This window comes from Pseudophryne corroboree, chromosome 3 (assembly GCF_028390025.1).
Source record: "Pseudophryne corroboree isolate aPseCor3 chromosome 3, aPseCor3.hap2, whole genome shotgun sequence".
NCBI classification, from domain to species: Eukaryota; Metazoa; Chordata; class Amphibia; order Anura; family Myobatrachidae; genus Pseudophryne; species Pseudophryne corroboree.
Window position 1 is genome coordinate 707,060,612 of NC_086446.1, and position 12,749 is coordinate 707,073,360.

The 12,749-nt window shown below is 45.6% G+C and overlaps 1 protein-coding gene across 1 annotated transcript in view; it reads right to left on the reverse strand.

Moving 5' to 3' along the window:
- Positions 1 to 12,749, reverse strand: part of LOC135056657 (alpha-2-macroglobulin-like) — a 221,455-nt gene that overhangs the window by 90,779 nt on the left and 117,927 nt on the right. Inside the window, exon 15 of the mRNA XM_063962103.1 lies at positions 8,602 to 8,754. Coding sequence (XP_063818173.1) covers positions 8,602 to 8,754 — 153 coding nt within the window. The remainder of the gene's footprint in view (positions 1 to 8,601; positions 8,755 to 12,749) is intronic.

Sequence of the window (12,749 nt, forward strand, 5' to 3'; positions counted from 1 at the left end):
ACTAACAAACAAAGATTCAGCAGCATTTGCCTAGCCTGAGAGGATGGTTTATATAGCAGGTGCTGTCCACGCCCCACTCAGACCTCACAGACTGTGAGCACAAAACCAGCGCCGGATTCCCTGCCGTGCACAGAGCCTGTAACCACTACACAGTAAAAATCCGGACCGGAGTATCAGCTGCGCTCAGGTTACTTCGCTAACACTTGCCTCCCGGTTGCCATGGCGACGTGGCAGCACAGAGCAGGAGATCCTAACAGTACCCCCCCTCTGACGAGGGGTCAAAGAACCCCTACCACCGGGTTTATCGGGGAACTGCGAGAAGAAAGAGCGTATCAGTCTGGGGGCATGAAGATCAAAACTGCGCACCCACGACCGCTCCTCCGGGCCATACCCCTTCCAGTGCACCAAAAATGACAGCCGACCCCGAACCATCTTGGAGTCAAGAACCCTTTCAACCACAAACTCCCTCTGACCCCGTATCAGAAGAGGAGAAGGTCTTCCACTGGAAGAAGGATTACTAACCGCCAGTTTTAAAAGGGAACAATGAAATGTTTTACTGATACCCAATGAACGGGGCAGATCTAACTGAAATGCCACCGGATTGATAACCCTGGTGATCTTATAAGGGCCGATGAACCGGGGGCCTAACTTATGAGATGGCTGTCTCAACTTCAAATTCTTGGTGGACAACCAGACGAAGTCTCCTAATTTGAAGCTGCAGGGTCTTCTCCGCTTATCAAAAACCCTTTTGGTCACTAATGACACAGACACAAGGGCTTTCTTCACTTTCCTCCAAATACCCCTAAGGACCGAAACAACAGAGGAACCACCAGGCGTGGAATACAGGGGGTCAAAAGAATTGGCCTTAGGATGATGCCCATACACACAAAGGAAGGGAGAGATCCCTGTAGCAGAGTGAGCCGCGTTGTTATAGGCAAACTCCGCCATGGACAGATGAGCAACCCAGTCAGTATGACACTTGGAGACATAACACCTGAGGAACTGCTCCAAGGACTGGTTCACCCTCTCAGTCTGCCCATTAGACTGTGGATGGTAGCCTGACGACAAGCTCACAGAAATCTGGAGATCAGAACAAAATGCCCTCCAGAATTTGGCCACAAACTGGGATCCACGGTCAGAGACCACATCAAGTGGCAACCCGTGGAGGTGCACAACATGCTGCATAAATAACTCAGACAGGCGTCTGGCCGATGGCAACCCAACCAGTGGAACGAAATGCGCCATCTTCGAAAACCTGTCAACGACAACCCAAATGGCTGTCATCCCCGAGGATTTGGGCAAGTCCACCACAAAATCTATGGAAATGTGGGTCCATGGCTTAGACGGAATAGAGAGTGGATGTAATGGGCCGAAAGGAACCCCTCTAGGAGTTTTATTTCGGGCACAAACGTCACATGCCCGAACCCACTGATCCACATCCCTAGCCACCGAGGGCCACCACACCGCCCTAGACAGCAACTCCCGAGTTCTGACAATACCCGGATGCCCTGCCGACCTCTTGGCATGGAATTCCAGGAACACTCGCAGTCTTAACCTAGGAGGCACAAACAAGAGACCTACCGGAAGGTCTGGAGGAGCCTGCTCCTGTGCTCTAAGGACTAATGACAAGAGGTCCTGGGTAATGCCCACTTTAATACATGATGGGGACACAATGGGCAATGGCTCCTCGGTGGTCTCTTGAACTGGAGCAAAACTCCGCGAGAGCGCATCAGCCTTGATGTTTTTTGACCCAGGGCGATATGTTATCAAAAAATTAAAGCGAGCAAAAAACAAAGCCCATCGTGCCTGCCTGGCATTGAGCCGCTTCGCTGACTCTAAATATGCCAGATTCTTATGGTCGGTGAGAATTGAGACCACAAACTTAGCCCCCTCAAGCCAGTGTCTCCACTCCCCGAGTGCATCCTTTATAGCCAACAATTCCCGGTTACCCACATCATAATTCATCTCGGCAGACGAAAATTTACGGGAAAAGTAAGCACAGGGATGAAGGCGATTATCAGACACCCCCATCTGAGAGAGCACTGCCCCAATACCTATCTCAGAGGCATCCACTTCTACCACAAAAGGACTCTCTGGATCTGGGTGTCGCAGCACCTTGGCCGAGACAAATGCCCTTTTGAGACGGGCAAAGGCCGCTTTGGCCTCACAAGACCTGTGAGCAACATCCGCCCCTTTCTTAGTGAGCGCCACCAAGGGGGCCACTATAGACGAAAATCCAGCGATAAACCGTCTATAAAAATTCGCAAAGCCCAGAAAACGCTGAAGCGCCTTCAAACTAGTGGGCTGCACCCAATCCAGGACTGCCTGTACCTTAGAACCCTCCATTTGGAAACCTTCTGAGGAGATAATATACCCTAGAAATGCGATTTGCTGGACTTCAAACTCGCACTTCTCCAGCTTCGCCCCAAGCTGGTGGTCTCTGAGTTTCTGGAGGACTAAGCGTACATGCTTCCGATGTTCCTCCAGGGAATGAGAGAAGATTAGGATGTCATCTAGATAAACAACTAAGAATCTATCCAAATATTCCCTGAGCACATCGTTCATGAATTCCTGGAAGACTGCCGGGGCATTAGAGAGCCCAAAAGGCATCACCAAATATTCATAATGCCCTGAGTGGGTATTAAAGTCAGTCTTCCATTCATCCCCCTCTCTTATTCGGATTAGATTGTAAGCACCGCGTAGGTCAATCTTAGAAAAAATGGTGGCAGTACGAAGCTGGTCAAACAAAACCGAAATGAGAGGCAGTGAGTACGAGTTTTTAATCGTGATACGGTTCAATTCCCTGAAGTCGATGCAGGGTCGCAACGAACCGTCCTTTTTACCCACGAAGAAGAACCCCGACCCAACTGGGGACTGTGAGGGTCTGATAAATCCCTTAGCCAAGTTGTCCTGAATGTACTCTGCCATAGCCTGAGTCTCAGGACGTGACAGGGAGTACAAACTGCTCTTGGGAAGCTTAGCATCCGGCAACAAATCAATGGCACAGTCATAGGGGCGATGGGGAGGTAGTACCTCCGCAACTTTTTTGGAGAACACATCCGCAAAATCTGCATAACATCCTGGCAATCCTGGCAAACTTAGCTGCGAGAGCCTGACTGGAAGGCTCAAGCAACTCCTGAAACAATCACTACCCCAACTAGGAATCTCCCCAGAGACCCAGTCAAATTGAGGGTTATGGGCCCTTAACCAGGGTAACCCCAAAACCAATGGGGCAAAAGAACAGACAGTCACATAAAAAGACAATTTTTCAGAGTGTGTGGCTCCAATAAACAAAGGAATTTGGCTGGTGCAGGAGGTAATTTTACCCTGGGACAATGGTTCCCCGTTTAACCCACAGATCTCAATCTCTGATGCCAAAGGTACTGAGGGAACAGAGTGTTCCAGGGCGAATTGACGGTCCATGAAAACCCCATCGGCCCCACTGTCAACAAAGGCCTCAGTCTTGACAGTTTGACCGAGGATCTCCAAAGTCACCGGAATGAGAAAAGTCTTTTTGGGAAATTCTGACTTCTGGCCTGACAGGATATTTCCCATCACCCTCAGGCCCTGAAGTTTTCCGTTTTTTCTGGGCATGATACTACAACATGACCTTTATTCCCACAGTACAAACACAAACCCTGCTGTCTCCTCCGCGTCTTCTCACGCGAGGAGAGGCGGGTAGCCCCAATCTGCATAGGCTCCTCGGAATATTCCTCAGAGTCTGAGGTTCCCTTGGGAAAAAAGGAAACTGCGGTCTCCCTTTCAAGCCTACGCTCTCTCAGCCGTCTATCCACCCGATGGATAACTGCATGAGCTGATCTAAGCTATCAGGCGAGGGATATTGTACCAGTTGGTCCTTTATCTGGTCAGAAAGGCCCCTTCGGTACTGGTTTCTCAGGGCTGGGTCATTCCACTGGGTATCATGAGCCAACCTCCGAAACTCCGTACTATAAACCTCAGCTGGCCGTCGCCCTTGCTTAAGAACCGTAATCTGAGCCTCGGCTGAAGCCATCTTGTCAGGGTCATCATACAAAATGCCCAGTGCCGTAAAAAAAGCATCAACACTTTTAAACGACGGACAGTCAGGCTGTAACCCATATGCCCAGACCTGTGGGTCTCCTTGTAGCAAGGAAATCACCATGCCCACCCGCTGAATCTTCGACCCAGAAGACTGGGGCCTAAGCCTGAAATATAGCTTACAGCTCTCCTTGAAACAAAAGAACTGCGAGCGATCTCCAGAAAAACGATCCGGGAGATTTACTTTCAGCTCCTTAACTTGCCGCTGCTGCTGCGGGAGCTCCGCTAGCAGCCTGTGGGGTGTTCATTTTAATGGACATCTCATTAAATTGTCGAGTCAGGACCTGCACCTGATCGACCACCTGTTGCAAAGTATTTTGAGGGGTATGCTCCATATTCCCACAAAATTTCAACAGGAGTAAGGCTGCTGAATATGTTACGCACACCAGTGCTAACAGGAGTATACCGGTGTATGAACAGAGAGGGAAGCGAAGCAAATGAACTCACAGACAGTATAACATAACATACACAGGAGGTGATGGAATAACTAATAAACACAAAGTGAACGGAGAAGCCCAAAGGCTCAGGAATTGGGTGTCTCCCTAGTGTCAGGAATGCTCAGATGGAATAGAGCGGACAATGAAGCGAGGTGTAGTGATTTAACATGTGGAGCACCTGAAATGATGTTGCTAAGAACAACAGAAAACACCCCAAAGGGTTACCAACGGGTGTGGGAATAAACTCCTTGGTCAGAGATAGAAATATAGACACAAGGAGAGTATCCACAATCCTAACCCCCACTTGCAGGGCACAGGTTCAGCTTACTGCCACTAAACTGACACCTGGACGCCCTGCACAGTGAGGGAGGATTAAGCAAGCAGGTCTGAGAGTACAGCCGCAAACCTGCTGGGTTCACAGAATAGCAAAAGAACCCCAGCAGGTCAAACAACTGACTCCAGTCTTACTGCTAGGTCCGGATTGGCAGTATGAAGTACCGAATCCCAAGGCCTATTCGCAGTAAGCAACAAGTAAATACAAAGTCACACAGTACTAGCTAACTCTCTGGAACTGACTAACAAACAAAGATTCAGCAGCATTTGCCTAGCCTGAGAGGATGGTTTATATAGCAGGTGCTGTCCACGCCCCACTCAGACCTCACAGACTGTGAGCACAAAACCAGCGCCGGATTCCCTGCCGTGCACAGAGCCTGTAACCACTACACAGTAAAAACCCGGACCGGAGTATCAGCTGCGCTCAGGTTACTTCGCTAACACTTGCCTCCCGGTTGCCATGGCGACGTGGCAGCACAGCGCAGGAGATCCTAACACTAATGCAAGACAATGCTAGACCTCATGTGGCTGGAGTGTGTCAGCCGTTCCTGCAAGACGAAGGCATTGATGCTATGGACTGGCCCGCCCGTTCCCCAGACCTGAATCCAATTGAGCACATCTGGGACATCATGTCTCGCTCCATCCACCAACGCCACATTGCACCACAGACTGTCCAGGAGTTGGCGGATGCTTTAGTCCAGGTCTGGGAGGAGAACCCTCAGGAGACCATCCGCCACCTCATCAGGAGCATGCCCAGGCATTGTAGGGAGGTCATACAGGCACATGGAGGCCACACACACACTACTGAGCCTCATTTTGACTTGTTTTAAGGACATTACACATACTTACCTACCTGACCCTCTCCATGAGGGAGAAAATGCTCTGTTTCTGGACTTTCCTGGTAATGTATGATTGCCATCACCTGTGGTGAAACACCTTTCTTATCAATTAACTAGCTCACCACAGGTGATGGCAATCATACATTACCAGGAAAGTCCAGGAACAGAGCATTTTCTCCCTCATGGAGAGGGTCATGTAGGCAAGTATGACATTACATCAAAGTTGGATCAGCCTGTAGTGTGTTTTTCCACTTTAATTTTGAGTGTGACTCCAAATCCAGACCTCCATGGGTTAATAAATTTGATTTCCATTGATCATTTTTGTGTGATTTTGTTGTCAGCACATTCAACTATGTAAAGAACAAAGTATTTAATAAGAATATTACATTCATTCAGATCTAGGATGTGTTATTTTAGTGTTCCCTTTATTTTTTTGAGCAGTGTATATATAAACACACATATAAACACCACCACATTCGACATCCTTGCATTGTGATTATTCCACTTAGATCAGCTGGGCTTTATGAATTCCTAAAGTTATTGGGCCTAATTCAGACCTGATCGCAACAGCAACATTTTTATCTAATGGGCAAAACCATGTGCACTGCAGGTGGGGCATATGTAACATGTGCAGAGAGAATTAGATTTGGGTGGGGTGTGTTCAAACTGAAATTTAAATTGCTGTGTAAAAATAAAGCAGCCAGTATTTACCCTGCACATAAACAAAATTATCCACCCAAATCTAACTCTCTCTGCACATTTTACATCTGCCCCACCTGTAGTGCAACATGGTTTTGCCCATTAGAGAAAGATTTTGCTTTTGCGATCAGGTCTGAATTAGACCCATAGTACTGTAGTCACGATTATATAGGGCAACTTTGTCAATGGGAAATTGTAAGATATCACACCAAAAATAAATATCCAGTCTGGGAGTCTGCAGCAAATACTGTATGTTCTTGGAGTGGGATCCCCGGTAATCTTGCTAGCAAATACTCAGTCAGCAGATCTTGCATGAGCCGTAGCATAACCATGATCTTGGTCCAAACCAGAAAGTAAAGACATCGCACGGACCGGCTCCTATTGGGGCCCCTATCTCTGCACGTGATTTTGGGAAAATTTAGCAATACTCCAGTCAATCAGCTCCTATCTGTCATATGTCCAGCTCCTAACTGTCACTGTTTGAAAAATGTCAGTTGGCAGCAGATTGGCTGGAGCACCATTTATCATATGCAATAAGTTATATCCTTCACAACGAGTTTTATCACACATTGATAAATGGGCCCCATCATTTATTTTTGAGATGATATGCTGTGAAAAAAGAGATTTCCAAATTACAAATTTCAGGACCAATAAACGATAAATAGTAAATACTGTATGCCCCATAAATGGCACTTTCACCAGTAAGTGCATTTCCAACTGGACTTGCATTCTCACTAAAATAAGTGTTGGAGGAGCCTGGCCCAGATCAGCCGCTAAGGGGAATATTGCCTCCCATACAGCAGCCACCGGTGCCCCCTGTACAGTGGCGGGGAGGAAAATGTGACGGCTGTCTGTTCATACTGAAAACATAGGATATGATCACATGACTCAGCTCCATCCTAATACCAAATTCATTACCAGGTGTGTGCTTCATCCCCTATTAATCTGGACATGAGACTTATACCCCTTTCAGACTGCCTGATGCGGGTCGCACACGGGAGCCTGACATGGGAGCTCCCACTGTGCGACCCTCCTCAGGCTCTCCATCACCGCTGACTGCAACCCGTCATATTGCAGAGTTGGAGACGTCAGCGGTGACTCGGTGGGGGCAGCGCTTGGAGATCACATGACCTCCAAACGCCGCCCGTACACAGAGAGTGAATGGGAAACGGATTGCATCGTACCAGCTCCCATTCACACCGCACAGTGAGCCGGGTTCAAGACGTGTTCAACCCTGCTCATGACCTGGGTTGAAATACTGGGTCACTCGACCTGGTATTTCAACCCTTGCACCTTTCAATCCGCACATGAACACAGGTTATGCGCATTCATGTGCCAATAACCCGTGTTTAGATGCGGCGACACTGTCAGACTGGGGCATGTAGGGCCCAACGGGGAAATACAGTGATAGGGGCCAGTCTCTAGAGGGGGTGTGCCCAGCCGCCACATTGGTTTGCCTAACCATTTTGCAATTGTTGGTCCCTACAAAATTATATACAGTAAATACTGTTGTGCATGCATGATAATGTACTAGATTAGTAACAGTACAGACTGGAACCTGATCCCTAGAGGAGCGAGTAGGCCCCCAGGCAGTAGGGCCCACCGGTGGTTTCCCCTGAATCATGAATCATTATCTCATATTTTCTCCAATTATTTTGGTTTAAAGAAATAAAAGTATTACAGGTTGAGTATCCCATATCCAAATATTCCGAAATACGGAATATTCCGAAATACGGACTTTTTTGAGTGAGAGTGAAATAGTGAAACCTTTGTTTTTTGATGGCTCAATGTACACAAACTTTGTTTAATACACAAAGTTATTAAAAATATTGTATTAAATGACCTACAGGCTGTGTATATAAGGTGTATATGACACATAAATGAATTGTGTGAATGTAGACACACTTTGTTTAATGCACAAAGTTATAAAAAATATTGGCTAAAATTACCTTCAGGCTGTGTATATAAGGTGTATATGTAACATAAATGCATTCTGTACTTAGATTTAGGTCCCATTGCCATGATATCTCATTATGGTATGCAATTATTCCAAAATACGGAAAAATCCGATATCCAAAATACCTCTCATCCCAAGCATTTTGGACAAGGGATACTCAACCTGTACCAGAAGATCACAATAGGTAATGAATATCTTGAAAAAGGAGAAGCCATAATATTTGTTTTTAACCATAGTATAAGAATAAATCCAAACTTACTAAAACATCTAATAAGGAGACTTCATGAGGTGCATGAAGTAAGAATCCTTTATCCACAGATCGCACGGAGCACCAGGATCCAGAGTCTGCTGTTACCTTAAGATTCACATTTTCTCCAGGACGGACCTGAGCTTCTGAGAAACTGAGATGGACCTGTGAAATATCAAGAATATCAAAGAAGATTTTAAAGTAAAATAAATCAGTAGTCACATAAACTTGTATACTGTACTGTAGCTTTCGTTTCCATTTTGATTTTTGTATATTTTGTGCCAATAAGATCTGTACTCCTCGTAGCTAGGATTATAACCGAGTTGTGGATGGGTTTTCAGTGTCATAACATTTCTGGAAATCTTGCCTCTCACAGTAGCCTGGAGAATTGTGTAATTAAACAGTGCTCAAGAATGTCAGCTGTGTTGACAACATTCTACTAAGGGGATGCTATCAGGATGGCGATGCTCGAAACCCCGGAATCCCGACACGCAGCCAAAATGCTGGCGCCGGAATTTCGACATCACTTGGAATGCCAACTACGGAATCCTGAATGCCAACATCCTGAATGTAAGTATGCCGGGGTCTCCAAGATTTTTCCCACAGGGAAGGGGCAGGCAGTGGTGCAGAGAGGGGGGAGAGGGTATTCTTATCCCCCCCGCCCATCCATCTGTCCACCCAGTTCATTGCAGTGTGAGAGAAGGCTGACTGCTGCCACAGCAGCAACCTCTCTCCGAAACAGAACACACGCTGCTTGTGTGCTGACTTTGGAGAGAGACAGCTGCAGAGGAAGTCAATCCTCTCTCCCTGTTGGGTGTGTGGGAAAGGGGAAGGGAGAGGTGCGATTTCACCCACACATCAGCGATTGCCCTCCTTACTGCCTCCTGTGCAGTCTTTGCTGCCGATTCACTTTTAACTGTTTTCAAATGAGGGGGTGCGGCCACGCCTTCTGCATTGGCCATTGACCACAGATGGGGGGGTTAGGTTTAGGCTGCAGGGAGAGGGTTAGGCTTAGGCTGTTGGAAAAGGGGGTTATAGGTAGGCTGCGGGAAGGGTGGTATTATTAGGCACCCCTTGGGTGGGTTAGAGTAAGGCTGTGGGGGAGGGAGGGATAGGTTTAGGCTGTGGGAAGAGGGGGGTTAGGTTTGGGTACCGCCGGGGAAGGTTAGGTTAGGCTGCGGGATGGGAGGGTGAGGTTAGGTTTAGTCTGTGGGAAGGGAGTGTTTGAGTTAGGGGTACATTGGGGGAAGGTAAGTATAGTTACCTAGCCCCTGTCGGGATTCTCACCATCAGGATGCTGCAGTCAGTCTTCTGTACCACCAGCATCATGGCTGCCGGCAAATCATACACAACTACTAAGCAGTGCTTACTTTTAAGGTTATTCTCACTATGCCATAGTAAGTACTAATATTCTATACACAGAGGGAGCCATGAGGCCCTGACTGTTCTTCAGAGGCAAAGGAATCCCCACCTCGGTCTGATCATGCACAGACAAAACCAGAATACCTTCTGCATGTCAAAAGAGGAATCGGCCAGTAGCTTCCATACATTAACACAGGGATAGTTTTTTGAAAACAGTAGAACCAGTTGCCTTATACGTAACTACAATGGATATTGGCGGGTTGTGCATGTAAATAAAAAGAAATAAATACTTAATGTACCTTGAAAATGAAAGAATTTACCAGCATTTAAGCTGCTTTTCTATGTGGTCTATATCTGATGGGAGGACAGCATAGTAACTATGTTGTCACACAGATGTATGAAGTGTTAATTTGGCAAATATCACATAATGATGTTAGTCCCATGTGCCATTCCACAATTACTCTCTCACATTGAGATGCTATAATGTTATTCCACCATCTTTTATTCTTCGAAGAAGTCTTGTTTAACACAGGCGAAATGTGTTTCATGTTTTCATTTACGTTCTTGTTACTGGGCATTTCCCTGTCTGCTTAAAGGAGAAGACGCAGCACTTAACTGTGTAAATCACATAGGGGTCTATTCATTTGAAGTCGGAACTGCCATCAAGTTGGAAAGACGGCAGTTTCCGACTTTTTTAGGTTGAATCATGATTCGACCTATTCAATGGTACTGCCATTTTAGCGACTTGTCGGAAAACACATGGATCAGCAGATTAGCCCGGGATCCACGTGTTTTGTCGGATTTGCAGCCAAATCCGTCAGGTTTTAGTCCCATTTTTGACAATGTCAATCCGACTTTAAAAAAAGTCATATTGGCATAGTCGAAAACGTGCAAAACCAGTCGGATTTGCCTGCAAATTGAATACTGCATTGTTGGATCCAATAAAGTGTTAAATCTAGGTGAAAAAGAAACTGCTAATACAAAGCATCAACATCTGCAGACTATCTCTGCCAGTAGACACCATGCCCATCTCCAGAATGTGCATAGGAGCACAGGAAGACCTTTATCTGCTCTTTGTTAAACTGCACAGCGCTTCCTTCACATGGAGCATAAACTGAATCTAAAATTGAATCCACCTACACAAAATCACAGTCTACCTACTGTATAGCCATTCAAATCAAGACCCACCATTAGCATTATAATAATACTACACTCAGTGGCGGACCTACATTGAAACTAATGAAGCTTAAATTTCAGCGCCCCTAATCCCGGAGGGGCCTGACCGCAATCCTCTCAGTTGTGCATTTTAATACCAAAAATCTGATTTTCACCTCTTGTTTTTATGTACTGTATGGTTATAGCTCATCACCAATAACACCATGACAACCAGGCTTCTAGTACAGCATAGCTGTTATTGCAGTTTGTATGCATGTTGCGTAGTACCACTAGAGCTGCTGGGAGTTCTAGTCTAGCTCTGTGATTTGCGCACTGTAAATAGCATGAAGCGTATATCCGTTTTGAAACTGATGCACATTTCACACTATTTTTACCTATAGTGTAACTATTTTCTCTATTTTATACTTCTCATAACATTTTATGTGATCATTTCTGTAACAATTTTATCCATTTAATATATTTATCTTTCTGCTATTTAATGTGATATTTATGTGACTAAATGGGGGCATCCAATTAGCCGCGGTAATTTACAGCAGCTAATTGGTTTGCCAGGTGTTACATAGGTCGAAAATACATAGGTTCGCAACTTTTCGCAGACACTATGTATTTTTGAGTGAAAAACGGGTTTTACGTGATAAATAATAGGATGGGGATGGGGGGGGGGGGGGTAAAAAAATATTGTTTTGTTTTTTTTAAATCTGCATTTTCAAGGCTAATGGGATACCTCACTATGTATATCTGTTTTAAATACCAAAAAATATAAACTCTTTTAAGTGTAATTGAGAAACTTAAGAGTATATTTCCTTAAAGTCATTTTTCATAAATTGTTATTTAATCTGAATTGACTTAGGGGGTGATTCCGAGTTGTTCGCTCGCTAGCTGCTTTTAGCAGTATTGCACACGCTAAGCCGCCACCCTCTGGGAGTGTATCTTTGCTTAGCAGAATTGCGAACGAAAGATTAGCAGAATTGCGAATAGAAATTTCTTAGCAGTTTCTGAGTAGCTCCAGACCTACTCACAAATAGCGATCAGTTCAGTCAGTTTCGTTCCTGGTTTGACGTCACACACACGCCCAGCGTTCGCCCAGCCACTCCCCCGTTTCTCCAGACACTCCCGTGTTTTTCCCTGAAACGCCTGCATTTTTCCGCACACTCCCAAAAAAAGGCCAATTTCCGCCCAGAAACACTCACTTCCTGTCAATCACACTCCGATCAGAAGAAAAAACTTTGTTACGCCATGAGTAAAATACCAAACTTTTGTGCTAATTTACTTGGCGCAGGCGCGCTGCACACATTGCGAGTGCGCAGTTTGCGACTAATCGCTCCGTAGCGAAAAAAAAATAACGAGCGAACAACTCGGAATGACCCCCTAAAATCGATCTAAATCAATTTTGGTGTTTCCTGTGCTAAAATTTACTAACATTTAAAATTTAATATAAAACAAATCATCTGTTAGTAAATGTGTGTTTTATCAGCTGAAACACAACTTCGTTTCAGATCGACTGTAATTTGAAATTGATAAAAAATCTATGTAAATAGTTTCAACTCTTTTATGTCAAACAGCTCATCCTACTCTCTTATTGGTAACTCTCATGTCACTGATCATGGGTGTTTTTGCATTCT